This window comes from Rhizopus delemar, genomic scaffold, assembly GCF_000149305.1.
Source record: "Rhizopus delemar RA 99-880 supercont3.6 genomic scaffold, whole genome shotgun sequence".
Taxonomy (NCBI): Eukaryota; Fungi; Mucoromycota; class Mucoromycetes; order Mucorales; family Rhizopodaceae; genus Rhizopus; species Rhizopus delemar.
Window position 1 is genome coordinate 1,904,133 of NW_027137832.1, and position 13,982 is coordinate 1,918,114.

A 13,982-nucleotide genomic window follows, 5' to 3' on the forward strand; every position below is an offset into this window, starting at 1 on the left:
CTTTTTTGTGAATACGTTAAATATAGTTTTTCTGATTTTAAGTTTTGAATTAGTTGGCATGTCAAAAGTAAATAAAATCAGAAAAGAAAAACGCGAATAATTTTTTGTAATGGTCATTCAAAGCGCGTTTTATTTATAATTCCGACTTATTCTTCAAAAGAGGTCCATTGTATTGTTTACCTAACAAGACCTGGCCTTTCAAAATAACTCTATCCTGGTGGCTTATTTTCGTATCATCCAGTTTGGAACTGAATCTTTTTGATTCTAATTCGTCTGAGGAGTCTCCAGGATCCGAATATAGAGATTTTGCATCTTGTAATTCATCATCTTCGTTGCTCACATAAGGAGACAATGATTTAGAGGATTGTCTGTCTGTAGAAGCTTGGCTAGAGCCTTCGTCTGCGTCACAGACACCTATAAATGTATCATCCATAAGATTTGTTACCTCAATTTGTTGATTTTCACTATTCTCAATTGGCTGGCGTTTATTGGGCAGTACTTTTCTTTTTATCAATGCAGGACTGTGCCTTAATATTGCACGTAAAAATTCTGTTTTGGTCAAAAGAGATGTGAGAATGAGAGTAGGCTGTTTGAATCATAAACTTACGCTTCTGCACTTCTTCTGTCATTTTAGCAATAGACCAAGTTTTATTTCTATACTCAAGGCTTGGTTGATGAAAAGGGAAATCATAGATATTATAAAAAGTGTTTTTTGATGGCCCTCTCAAGCTAATACAGTGTTTGGCTCCAGAAATTTTGATGTATATAAAGGTTCTATTTGTTGAAGACCTCGTTTTCATTATTGTTAGCTCATCCTGTTTAGGCTTTGACTTGCCATGGAATGTTCCCTTCATGATCTTTGCAAGTGTCTCAATACTCGCAAAGCTGCTATCTCTCTTTAATTTTAGTCTTTTGGGCTTATCCTTCATGTTGTTTCCACCAAGGATAGGTACAAGCGAGACCACGTCATCATAGTCCTCGTCCTCGCTATCGGCTGTATCTTTTACTTCATAATCATTGTTACTTTGATCGTCAGTATTTTCAGCTGGTGTGTTTGTTATGATCATCGGGAAAAAGAAATCTTTCAGGGCAGTTCCAAAGGCAATGCTGATTTGAAGATGAAGTGGAGCAACATTGATCTCTAATTGTTGTATCACAGGTATACCACCCACAGGCGGTAATGTGTCTAGAACACCATGCAGCATCTTCTTCACAGGATGACCTGATTCATGATAGGCTTCCAGTACATTGATAAATATAGGAGACTCGGTTGTATTGATCACCTTTACATCTTCAATCTCAATTGCATTTCTGCATGATCCATTAGAGTTGTAGGTAAAATCATACTTTATACGTGATAGAGACCATTTGCAGAGGGACATCTCCTTCTGATCGGCCGTCGTCAGAGCTTCCCAAACCATTTCATTTGAAATAAAGTTGAGTTTTACTGAAGCATTCATCTCATTCATGCGACTACCTTGTTTCAAGGTCTGAACCGATTTGATGGCCTCAATGACAAGATACAGTCTCTCTAGACATTCATACATTTTTTTCTTATTGGCCTTGAATTGGGCTATTCCCACGGAATCTAGACTGGACAACTGGTTTAAGAATTGTTTGTGCATGTAGATCAAGAATCTTGAGTTTGTTTGAAGCATACCAACCTGCTTCACTGACTCGGCTAGATCACTTCGTTCAGCTGCTAGCATCGTTTCCTTGAAATGATCAGAGCGCTTTCGTTTTCCTGCTGATAGATTGCCGTCGAGGATAAGATGTGTTATGGTATAATAGAGAACATGGATTTGCATCGAGTTGGTCACCAGTTTCAATTGAGGAAAGTGAAGCTGCAATGCCGTGCTTCGATCTTCAGAAGTACTTTGTCTACTCGAGCTATTCTTGTTTGTCTTGATCCTCAAAGGATTATGGAGATCAAGCTGGATCGTGCCAGACAATCGGGATATGATGCGTTGAAAATTTTCAAAATACTTTGCCTCCCGGTAATACCACAGTTGCTCAGGCTGCAACCAGGCAGCCCAATGCCTTTTTGACCCACTGTGACCATAGATGTGCTGAATCAGATCCCTTTCTTCTTGCGCATAAAACTTGCTTACAACAAACAACTGTGCATGATCCAGACTTATGATATTCCTATTCTTGACCAAGGTACTTTCTGCATACGGTTCACTGCGATCAAAGATATCAATAGACTTGATCTGCATCCTTTCGTTAGTCAGCAACACGAGATGGTCCAGAGCTCGATCGCTTTGAAAGACAAGCTGCGGATAGATCAGGTCTACCAAAATCTTGCTTTTCATTTCATAGTCTTCAGGGATCGTTTTATACTGATAGTCGAGGTTGTCATGGATATTCTCAAGGGGATGAATGACGTTCTCAGTGTTGATCTTGTCGCTCTTTGGGTCTTTTTCTGATTCGCTTTGAGCCATAAAGCTTGTTTCATGTTCGAATAACAATCTTTGAATCATTTCATCCATCGACTGGGCCTTACTGGCCTCAAAATCCTCGAATGACTGCTGCTCTTTCTGATCTTTCACTGTTTGAGCCAAGTTGGAAAGAAACTGAAGACATCGAGCAGAGAGATTGTACGATTGCAGAGATCGAGTTGTTTTTAATTCATTCCAATAAAAGACAATGTCGCGTACAGAATTATTCCATATAATTTGTGGATTGTGTATGATACATCGGCCTTTGAAGTGACCCATGAGTGTCTCCCATTGATCGAGTGATTGGGCATGGAAAATAGATGAGGCAGATGTTTGTGATGAGCCTCTGGGTTCATGTTCCGTGTTGAGCTCCGTTTCAAGTATGATTTGACCCATATAACTGTGTAACATGTACCGCTTTTTGCGTAAATAATCAATCTTGCTAGAAATGAGCTGATGCTAAGATAACAAATGAATTTTTATGAGAAAAAAAAAGCATACAGCGTTTGGACTTGTTTTACCTGTTTTTTTAGCTCATGGTATCCATTGTAGTTACAAATTTCAAGTGCATGTATAATGTTATCCAATTGCTGATCAAGCTCTTCAATAAGTTTGTCTAGATCTGATGCACGACGATACAAATAATCCTTTTGAAAATCATGAGTGTCTGAAAAGAAAATGAAGAGTTGGATTAATTTTTTATAAAATAGATAATTTCACTTGCCTATTTTTTCATTCATGATGCAGTCGTGTGTCATGCGTAAGTACTCTTGTTTATTTACACCTTCCTGATCATTTTGTTTGACAAAATAAATCAGTGGTGAGAATAAAAAAGGATGAACTTCTGTATTTGTATACTCTGGTTGTTTATTTCCTGTCGACAATGGCTCTAGTAGGATATAGTCCCCGGGATCAACCCATCTACAGTTATACATTGATTCGTACGCAGAATACGTAGAGTCAGCAAAAGAGTGTCTGTTGTGAGAACTGCTGTCCATGCTTGTTTTCATCCGACCAGTACGTCCTTTCTCACCACTTGCCTTGATCACTCTGAGATCTGCATCAGACATCTGAAGTTTTACTTCATGGAAGCTGCGTTCAACCTTGATAAACCCCTGATTTTCCACAATTTCCCTTCTAGAATGCAAGTCTATACTGAAGTCACGTACATGCGCCTTGAGACCAACAGAACCCCTACCATTCTTTAAGCACGATCCTTCCTCTGAGCAAAAGAATCCAACAGAGAGTGAGTCAAGAAGGACTTTGTATTTCAAGGTATCCAAATGATCACCAAACGCCTTTGCTCTTTTTTCTTCCGTAGGCCACAGTGTGCCTTGTCGGATAGGAAGCGATAAAGGCCCTCCAAAGAGTTGATACCAGGCTGCGAAATGGTCAATAAAGCACTGGCTCAAGTACATTGCATTGTGGGGCTGACGACTACCATAGTGTTGTTCATCATCAGGGACAGATGGTGTCACCGTTTGCTGCTCTAATTGGGTAATGCTAAACGATACATGAACAAAATCGGATCTATAGCCTTTATAACTATCATAGGTGGACTAAAATAAGAAAAAGATAAGAAGTGATGAGGATAGGATAAGGTAGAATACTTGCCATGTCATGATGAGACTGAATATACTGTGGTGATTTTAATACCACTTGATAGTGAGGAGAAAACGATTGCGATCTGCAACTTTCGATCGGGTGAGACCCACACTTGGTACAGACCTGTTGATCACACCCATATCTTTCAAAGTGCATACCGATGCCCATGCGTATACCACCCGATAGCTTTAGAACCACTTTCAGGAACCTTCTGTGACCACGCTTGACCTCGAAGGGTAAACCGTCTGGCAAATCAGGAACGAAAGCACTGACAAGATCGGGCACACCAAAAGAATAATCCTGACTGACAATTTGCATAAACTCTCGTTGAGGGTTTGCATGTCCCACAAACCAAACAACCTCTTTACTCCAAATCTTTGCCATACCTGCTCCATGACCTTCAACCGCATACGGGTCTCTGGTTCCCTTGACACTAAAACCCAGGTCGCTGGCGAATTCAATCTTGATGCGAGAGTGGTAAAGAAAACGAAACTTGTCCCACCAGCCGAGAGGCAAGGAGAGATCGACGGGTGGCGGAATAAGAGTGTCCAAGACGCGAAGGACGTCCTGTACGGCCGGTTTGCACGCGATCGACCAACCCACGGTCGACAGACCAGAGGTAAGGACGTGATAGGATAGGATCGAGTAGAATTTCAAGGGTGAAACGGTCCTGACGGCAGTCAGAGTATAGGACGGAAGGATGGGCACATGGATCAGACGACTTCCTCTCGAGTCACCCAGTTCGTCCGTCAACACATAATCCCCTTCCAGTGTCCATGAGACAGAGGAGGCATCCTGTGGCACATAGAGTAGTGGAACAGGATAATCACGCAGCTTGATCCACGTCCTGCCAGCCTGGATGAACAGATGGAAAGGAATAAGGAATGAAAACTGACTGTGGCGAGGCACGCCGGATCCGATATGATGAACAAAATCCCGGACGTCCTGAATCCTGGCAGGCTTCAGTTCGACCTGTGCAGATTCGGCTGAAAAATTGGCCAAGGGAGGATGCAGGGGACGGGGAAGGATCTGGATGTGAAAGAGTGAAGCAAGGGCAGTGTCCTCGGGCGTTCCGTGGTCCTTGTCGAGCGCGCTTGAATTCAAAGGGTGACGGTAATCATGAGCGACATACAGCGATTCAAAGAAGGATTGCTCGGTATGAATAGCTTTACGAATGTACTTTATCCAGAGCTTTGAAAAGTGAGACAGCAAGCCCTGCTCGGCCTCTTTGACTGGATTCTCTCTCTTCTCATCCACGGGACCTGACCTGTTCTGCTCTTCCGGAGCCAGAGCCGCCCTCGCCTGCTCAGATTCAACACACGCCTCCCTCTTTTGATCGAACGCGGCTTGATAGGCCAGTCTTTTCTGCTGCTCTACAAGGCCTGTTTTAAAAATCGTGCGCAGTCTGGCTTCAAAGGGATCATCGTCCAGATGAAATGAAAAGAGTTCGGCTGTGATCTCGACCGCCTTGACCATCACCGGTTCGTCTCGGACGGAGGGACCCAAGAAGGTATATTGGGCCTCTTGACTAAAGATCCTTGTCTGCAGATCCTTGACGGCCTTCAGATGATGGACAAAGCCACGGATGACGTGAGCCAGGATGAGTCGATAAGGGATAGAGAAAAAGACCTTTTTGGTCACCCATCGAATCACGGAAAGGTGTCGACTGATGTGGCACTGATCAAGCTCGATGATCTGGCTCCAACGGTCTGGTTCGGCTGTTGAGCGGACGAGGACCATCCAGTTCCTGAACTGCACGTTCCACTCTGCCAGTGTCCGCTGGAAGGAGAGACGATCCAGTCTGAGATAAAGACAGGTGTCGCCGGGAAGCTCCCATCGTACATCCCCACGGTCTACCTCGAGCTGGATGACAGGAAACACGGGAGAAGACGACCTTTGATTTCCCACTGTCTTTTCCAGAAAGCGTGACATGGACCGGGCCACCAGCAGACAGACATAATGATTGGTGATGGAGTAACATATGCCGTATTTCTTGACCTGAACCAGAACAGACGGCGACTTTTGTTTGTCCCAGAGGGATGTGGACAAGTCCAGTTGTGAGATCCAGAGGATCAGTTGAGGGTCGGGTGTCTGTGCTGACAATGCGCTGGACAGGTGCTCGATCGACAGTGTGCCGAGATGACAACGAACCTTTTGTTTTTCAAAGACGAGGGTCGATCTGCGGACATGGAAGGCGAGCTGAACACCGATGGGCTCGGTCGGCGTGTTGTCGATATGATGAGGAGGAGGAGGAAGACGCGAGGCGGGGTCGAGACTGAAGGTAGAGATGGAGATGGATGAGAGGTCGAGAGAGAATGCTAAATGACGCAGGAGGCTGGTCATCCAGCTCGGCCTCTGTTGTTCTCTTTCGGCAGACAAAAAGAGGCTAGACGAGGGCTCTTGATCGTCCCAGAGATAGATGACGGGCCTTTCGATCGACGCATCGGCATACACTGTGTTTGTGAACTCAAGCGCAGTCTGGCCTTGATCGTCGACCGTCAGCTCGGTGCTGGTGTTGATCGTAGCCTTCTTGATGGTGACAGATGGCTTGTGGGACGGCTGATGATCCCAGCCTATACTCAATTTTTGAAAGATCACTTTGGACTTGGCCCGGTAGGATCCTTTGGGGCCCGAACCCGACAGTTTCTGGACCAGATTGACCCATCTCTTGGATGACGTGCGCTTTGTGTCTTGTCTGTTCAGCCACTGATACTCTTCTTGTGCAAAATGAGCGTCGAGTTGACTGGAGCTCTCTGCTGGATATTCACCCGAGAGTCTCACGATGAAGTCACGGGCGATCACGTACAGTGCACGGTCACCCAGGGCTGGACCCATGATCTTGGGAGACCGAAAGATAAGGGCAAGCGTAAAGACGGGCAAGAGACGTTTGTTCTTTTGTGAGGTAGGCATGTTTGAAGACGAGGTGGATATCAAGTGATGGATGAGATCTTTGGAGTCCAAGGAAAGTTTGGGTGAATCCATGATGACATTGATGTTTTTGAAGCCTATTTTGTTTCGTGCGGTTAGAAACATGATTTAAAATAAACGAAATCTTTTACTTTGATCCAGGGCACATTGAAACTCCATCTGTTGCAAGTGAAATAAACGAGAGGTGGCCCTGTCTGTTGAGACAAGGTCAAGTTCGATAGTTTGTGTGCTGAATTGTGCCATGAGAGGTAAGGGGGTTAAGGTAGCATTGAGACGGTGGATGGTGGTATGAATCGAGAGAGATGACGGGTGATGATAGTAAAGATGGATCGATTGAACAGTGACACTCATCAGACGCACAAAAGGATTCTCTTGGGCCATCTCATGTTTTTGCTGATGAAATGAGTACGATGACTGGATGGGGTTATTGAGATAAAGATCAAGGTCACCTAGACTGAATGATAACTTGGATTGGTGTTCATGATAGGTTATGAAAAAAGAAGACAATCCGAGCACCTGTTCCTGGGATTGAAATAGTTGAATGGACCCTGTCTGTAACTGGATGATGGGTTGGCCATTGTCTTTTTGAAGAAGGAGGTTGTCAGTGAAAGCAAAGAGGTTCGAGTGATGAATTGAAAATGATTTGATCTGAATAACAAGATATTTAAGTAGTAAGGTTGATAAATAAAGCAAGAAGGTGTGAATGATGGCTGAATGGTTCACATTTTTGTCTGTTTTCTTCAAGGAGAGATGAACCTGACCGAGTTGAATCAAGAGAATTCCCTTTTTGAATGATAGCTGATAGTCCTTGGCATAAATAATACCTAATTTATTTAGTGTAAATTGTTGAATAAATGACCGATTGAGATAAATGACTGTAATTAATATTATATTGAATAATAAAAGTTTTAATAACCATAATAATAACCATAACAGCATTGTATCAACGAGAATTAAAAAATAAAAAGAGAGAGAGAAAGTGGCCTTTTGTTTCCTTTTTTCACTTTGTTTATATACAATCTTTTTTTGGTGTGTGTACTACGGCAATTAAAAAGATATTGAAAATGTATGTATTTTTATAATAAAAAGTCTATGTTATCAAAGAGTAGGAAATGTCCAGTGATGATTATCTTTTAGAGGTAAACTTGAATGTCTCCAAGTAGATTGTTCTAAATAATCATTTTCTAAAGGAAATCGAGTGATTTGACACAACCTATCGTCAATACCAGCAATTCCTAACAATTGCTGTCTAAGATCGATAGCCAATCCACGAATGATGTGATTTAATACAAGTGATGCTTGCATGCCTTCAGTAAAATCGCTGCATTGAATCCAACTGTTGTTGTTTTCCATAAAGAAGACGGGTGGTTCAAGAAGTTGAAGGTTGATCTGTGCAGAAATGTTATCTTCAAGTACGATGAATTCAATGGTTGAGATAGCATCAAATGAGACTGTCATCTTGAAATGATATTCATTGTCTCGAATGTGCCATGAGAACTGTCTGTCCATGATAACATAACAGCATTCCAAATCTTGTTGGTTTATCTTCATTCGATGCCAGCTACCGATCGTGAGTGATGTGGCAGTGATAAAGCCGATATTCAAATCATCGCTCTCTACTATAAACCAGATGAGACAATGTAATCCTATTTTATATTGTACCTAATCCTTTAAATAGACTTGGTTGTGGAGAAGGTGATATATAACTTGTGGGTCCAGTGATGGATATAGATGGTGGATCAGGATTAAATGAAGAGAACATGCTTGATGTAGTTGTTGTTGAAAGAAGTGGTGGAGGTGGAGGTGGAAGTGGAAGTGAAGAAGGTTGAATCATATCCGAACTCCAAGCACGATGAACCATCTTTTGTCTTGGATACCAATAAGGACTTAATCTCGTACGGTTTGCTTCTTCCTGTTCTTGTCTTAGTAACACTCTCTTTTGTAACATCTTGACTTTGGCTCTTCTGTTTTGAAACCAAATCTGAATGGAGCGTTCTGGCATCTTGAGTCTTTCTGCCAACTGTTTACGTAGTTTAGAATCAGGTGTCGCTGTCATACTGAACGTTTCTTCTAATATGGCTAATTGGCCTGGAGTGACTCGGGTACGTTTCTTGGTGTCGTCTGCACTGTTGTTTGTTGTAAAAAGTGGAGGTGAAGCGGAGTTGTACATAGCAATAATAATAATAATAAAAATGTATAGAAAAGGAAAGGAAGTGGGTTTGCTGTTTATAAAATGAATGTAAAATTTGAAAGGAATGGAGCCCTTTTTTTTTATTATTATTATTTCTTTTTATCTAAAGAAGGGAGAAAGAAAGAAAGAAAAAAAAAAAGATAGAAAAAAGAGAGAGAGAGAAAAAGAGAGAGAGAAAAAAAAGAGATCAATGAGTAGGGATTTAAAAGTGGTAATTTGCGCTATTTTAAAAAATGGTTAATTAAAATTGGCTTAATCTGCAAGGCAAAAGAAAATTGTCTCCTCTTTTTTTTTTTTTTTTTTTTTTTTTTGGGAAATAAGAAAATATATAGATTTTTAGATATGAAAATGATATCTTTAATTCATCAAGTACTCCTTATTCACTAATTTATACAAAATTGAATTCTTTTTTCTATAAAGCTTTTATAGAACGCTACTTTTTGATTTTGAAAGCAAAAAGTTTCCTTTTTTGTGATTTTATGGAAAAGTATGTTTATTCTTTAACAACAGATTATTGAATTGAAATATTGCTTGTTGTCAACAAGTTTAAGGAGTCAATGATTTATTTTATTGTTCTGTGATCAATTTTATTTTAAATGTTTGACAAAGTAACTTTTGAATTTTATACACTTTTAACAGTCGATTTCTAAACTTGACAATTCAAAAAGCACTTGATTCACAGACTTGACTTGTGGACATGATGGACGTGTCTTTGTTGTAGTGACTTGATCTTTATTGAATAGACGCGATTAGAAAAAAAAAAAAAAAAAAAAAAAGTTGTAAGAATATTTCCCCTCCTTTTTTTTAAATATTCTTTATGGATTCAGAGTTGGAAAGAGTGGATAGGGAAATTGAAATCATTGAGAGATCGATTAGAGAATTAAAAGAGAAAAGAAATGAGTTTATAGAATTAAGAAATCAACTGTTGGATAAAATAGCTCAAAAGTCAGTATCCTCTGCAGAACAAGTTCAGAAAGCAAGTCGATATGACTCGACTGGGTTTCCTTGGTCAGAGCGATTGAGTCGATTGGCACAACAGCATTTCAACATTCAGTCATTTCGTCCACTGCAGTTACCTATTCTGAATGCAGTTCTTGAAGATCGCCATGACCTGTTTGTCGTGTTGCCTACGGGAGCAGGTAAATCATTGTGTTATCAACTTCCGGCTATCACAGACGACAGGGATGGATTCACTCTGGTGATCTCTCCACTGGTATCACTGATCAAAGATCAAGTCTTTCATCTTTGTGAAGCACATATTCCAGCTGAATATCTCCTTGGTTCTTCGACAAGAGAACATGTCTCGTCCGTTCAACAAAGCATGATACCTCAAAAGAACCAACCGAGACCGAGTCCGTTCCGACTGTTGTATGTCACACCCGAGAAGATTGCGAAAAGCAAGCGATTTATGGCTGCTTTGAATAAGGCGTATGATGGGGGTCTATTGAGGAGGATCGTGGTGGATGAAGCTCACTGTTGTTCTCAGCAAGGACATGATTTTAGGTAAAGGATAAGGGTTGATGACAGGTTGGCTGATGTAAATGATAGACCTGATTATAAACAATTGAATATATTACGAGTAAAAGAGAGAGATAAAGAATGAAGTGGAGAGAACTAACTCGTCTTCAGACCGTGTTTCCCAAGACACGAATCACTGCACTTACCGCGACTTGTCCTTGGTCTGTGATGAAGGATGTGATGCGTATTCTGAATATGAAACAACCTCAAGTGCCTGATGGTACACTTGTGTTTAGTGCTCCGCTCTACAGTAAGTCATCAATCAACATGAATGTGGGACTGATTCTCTCTTTAGGACCTAATCTTGTCTACAGTGTCATACAAAAACCGAGTTCAGCCGATGAGACGATTCAACATATCACTCAGTGGATCCAAGAGAGATATCCAAATGAATCTGGTATCATCTATTGTCTTAGTAGAAAAGATACAGAAACGGTAGCCAAGATGATTTATAAAGAAAGCAAGGGAACCATTCGATGTGGTACTTATCATGCAGACATGAATGATGTAAGTGTTGAATGATTTCCTTTGAACGTCTTTTTTTTATTCTGTTGTATAGGAAGATAAAGAGATGATTCATCAGAAATGGAGATTAAAAGAAATAAAAGTGATGGTGGCTACGATTGCATTTGGTATGGGAATCAATCATTTACAGACACGATTTGTTATCCATCACTGCATTTCAAAATCCATCGAAGGTTATTATCAAGAGAGTGGTAGGGCTGGAAGAGATGGAAAAAGAGCAGAATGTGTGATTTATCATAGTCCACTGGAAGGTAAAACTAGATTAGGTTGAGGATAGTATTGACGGATGATAGTGATGCGATTGAACCCTTTTGTGGTGGGTGAAGTGAATGGACAGGATGCATGCAAGTACAGTGGGATGAATGAAAAGAAAGGGGGGAACTGATTGGATTCTGTAGTGTATCAAATGGTAAAATACGCTCAAGATTATACAACCTGTCGCAAGGTGTTATTTGAAAGCTATTTTGCACTGGACGCAAATGAACAGTTGGTGAATGAGATCAGTCTTGATGAATCCTGTGGTGTTTGTGATAACTGTAATCGATCGAGTGAGGATGTGGTCTTTAAAGATATCGGAATAGAAGCAAAAGCTTTGATTGTGTTGTGTGATATACTCAAAGAACTCAATGAGAGAATAACAATGACCAAATTGGTACAAATGGTTCAAGGACGTGGATTAGGTTTAGCAAAGTCCCGTGTGATGAATGATCCAGAAATAGAAATTCCAATTCGCACACTGACCGAATATGTAAAAAAAAAGAAAAGAAAAAAAAATATAAAAAGAAATAGTCCTTTCCCCCCCCCTTAATTTGAATGTTAAACTAACAAATGAATTGAAATAGGATATTGAAAGATTGATTAATTTCTTAATTTCAAAAGGTTATTTGACAGAAGATATTGTGTTTACACCTTATACGACCATCACGTAAATAAAAAAACAAGAGGTTGATTGCTTACTTATTTCTATTAGTTATATCGTCAAAGGACCACTTGGCAATCAAATCATCACCCATCCAACCCTTCAATTTTCTTTTCTAAAACCCAATAGAATAATGAATAAGAAGCAAAAGAAATGAACAAGCGGGTCAGATGAAGAAAAAAGGTTGAGGTTGTACATGGAAAACAAAAGAAAAAGGAAATAAATAAAATCAAGGGGGGGGGGAACAACGGTGATGTTTGTTGTTTGGATCAACTCCGAAGTCTATCCTTGTTTATATAAAGTCCATCATCAAACCCTTATTTTTCATTCTTTCTCTCTTTTATTCATGATTGCTTCAGAAAATAGATTGAGGATTAATGATCAACATCCTTACTTTGAAGAACCTTGTTCACCTATCTCTTCCATCTTTAGTACTTCATGGATAGCTGAGAAATCAACGAGTGAATTGGGTGATTTATTGAAAAGTGCTTATAAATCCCTTCGTGAAAAAGAAAGAGGTGAGTGAACAGAGTGGGATGAGATGAAGTTGACAAGGGACTTTATAGATTTAGTACTTGTGGCAGAAATTGGACAGTCCTTATTAGAATACAATCAGAATTTAAAGAAAGACTATGATCATCTACTACAAGACACATCGAATCAAAAAGAAGAGATTCATTTGATATCCAACAAGAAAACATACGAGACCATCATTGAATCACTCGAACGTAAAAATGAAGAAATTCAATCGATGCTTGAGGAAAGTAAAGAGGCCTTTGAACAATCTGAATTAAATCATGAAAGAAATCAACGCAAATTAGAAACAGAAATAGAAATACTTCAATACAGTCTAGAAGTTGCGTCTCAAAAGGTACATGAACTTGAAGAACATTGTTTAGTCTGTCAGAAAAGAGCGAATAGAAAACATGAAATCGAATTAAGAGAACAAAGAAAACAAGACTTGATCATGTTGGAAGAAGTATGGATAAAGATGGAAGCATTAGACAAGGAAAACAAGTTGCTTCAGAAATCAAAGAGGACCGTACAAGAGAAATTGGCTGTGACACTGAATGACCTCAACAGGTTACGAACAGAGTTTGAACGATTGGAGATGAGACAACAAGACTATAGGATCTTGCAAGAGGCCTTTGAGAAACAAACAGATCATGTAAGGGAATTAAACGATCGACTTGAAGAACATCGTGACGTCCTCTCTACTTTTCATGACCAACCACTCACTGTCAGTTACGCATCCAGTCAGAGTCTGATGTACGAACTCGACCTGTCCATCACATCCAAATCCTATTCTCATACACTCCACGAACGCCATCTCGCATCATTTCATTCAGCTGATGATGCACTTTGCCCTGTCTTGCCTGATGTACGTGTCAGGTTGCATCAAGAACCCATCGAAGACTTATTTCCAAAGCATACCAATCACAGAGAATACAACCTTTATCCATCTTATTCACCTCCCCCCACTCAACCTCTCAAAGCATCATCATCGAAACCTACTCCTTTTCTCACTCAACTCTTTTCTCATCTTCGTCGTCTCTCCCTTTCCTTCACTCGTTACTGTCGATTCATCTTCATCTTGGTCACTGCGGTCTTGATCAACTTATGGAAAGGACCTGACCTTCTTTTAGAAAAAAATCATGTCTTGTAAACTATCCCCGCTTTCTCTCCTTTTTTTTTCTTTCTTTTTTATATTTCCTTCTCCCTTCACTTTATCTCTCCTTGTTTTTATAAATGTTCTCTCTTTAAAAAATCAATTCTCTCCCCCTCTCTTTTTGTGTATAATAAATAATTTAATGTTTGTAAATGGAAATTTTTTTTTTTATTTATTCATCCGTGT

General features: G+C 40.2%; 4 protein-coding genes across 4 annotated transcripts; 2 read left to right on the forward strand and 2 right to left on the reverse strand.

Moving 5' to 3' along the window:
• Positions 1 to 133: 133 nt before the first annotated feature.
• On the reverse strand, positions 134 to 7,355 carry RO3G_08754 (uncharacterized protein; the record flags this gene model as incomplete). The annotated part of the gene is made up of 7 exons (XM_067663344.1): positions 134 to 414; positions 608 to 2,900; positions 2,963 to 3,088; positions 3,224 to 4,000; positions 4,081 to 4,157; positions 4,205 to 7,051; positions 7,106 to 7,355. The coding sequence occupies 7 exons, from the start codon at positions 7,353 to 7,355 to the stop codon at positions 134 to 136; spliced, it is 6,651 nt and encodes a 2,216-aa protein (XP_067519445.1).
• A 717-nt stretch (positions 7,356 to 8,072) lies between these two features.
• Positions 8,073 to 9,144, reverse strand: RO3G_08755 (uncharacterized protein; the record flags this gene model as incomplete). The annotated part of the gene is made up of 2 exons (XM_067663345.1): positions 8,073 to 8,593; positions 8,637 to 9,144. The coding sequence occupies 2 exons, from the start codon at positions 9,142 to 9,144 to the stop codon at positions 8,073 to 8,075; spliced, it is 1,029 nt and encodes a 342-aa protein (XP_067519446.1).
• Positions 9,145 to 9,982: 838 nt separating this feature from the next.
• RO3G_08756 (uncharacterized protein) lies at positions 9,983 to 12,137 on the forward strand (the record flags this gene model as incomplete). The annotated part of the gene is made up of 7 exons (XM_067663346.1): positions 9,983 to 10,593; positions 10,714 to 10,744; positions 10,795 to 10,933; positions 10,979 to 11,190; positions 11,243 to 11,459; positions 11,607 to 11,956; positions 12,051 to 12,137. 7 exons carry the CDS (start codon positions 9,983 to 9,985, stop codon positions 12,135 to 12,137), a joined length of 1,647 nt encoding a protein of 548 aa, XP_067519447.1.
• Positions 12,138 to 12,473: 336 nt separating this feature from the next.
• Positions 12,474 to 13,793, forward strand: RO3G_08757 (uncharacterized protein; the record flags this gene model as incomplete). The annotated part of the gene is made up of 2 exons (XM_067663347.1): positions 12,474 to 12,645; positions 12,694 to 13,793. 2 exons carry the CDS (start codon positions 12,474 to 12,476, stop codon positions 13,791 to 13,793), a joined length of 1,272 nt encoding a protein of 423 aa, XP_067519448.1.
• Between the last annotated feature and the right edge of the window lie 189 nt (positions 13,794 to 13,982).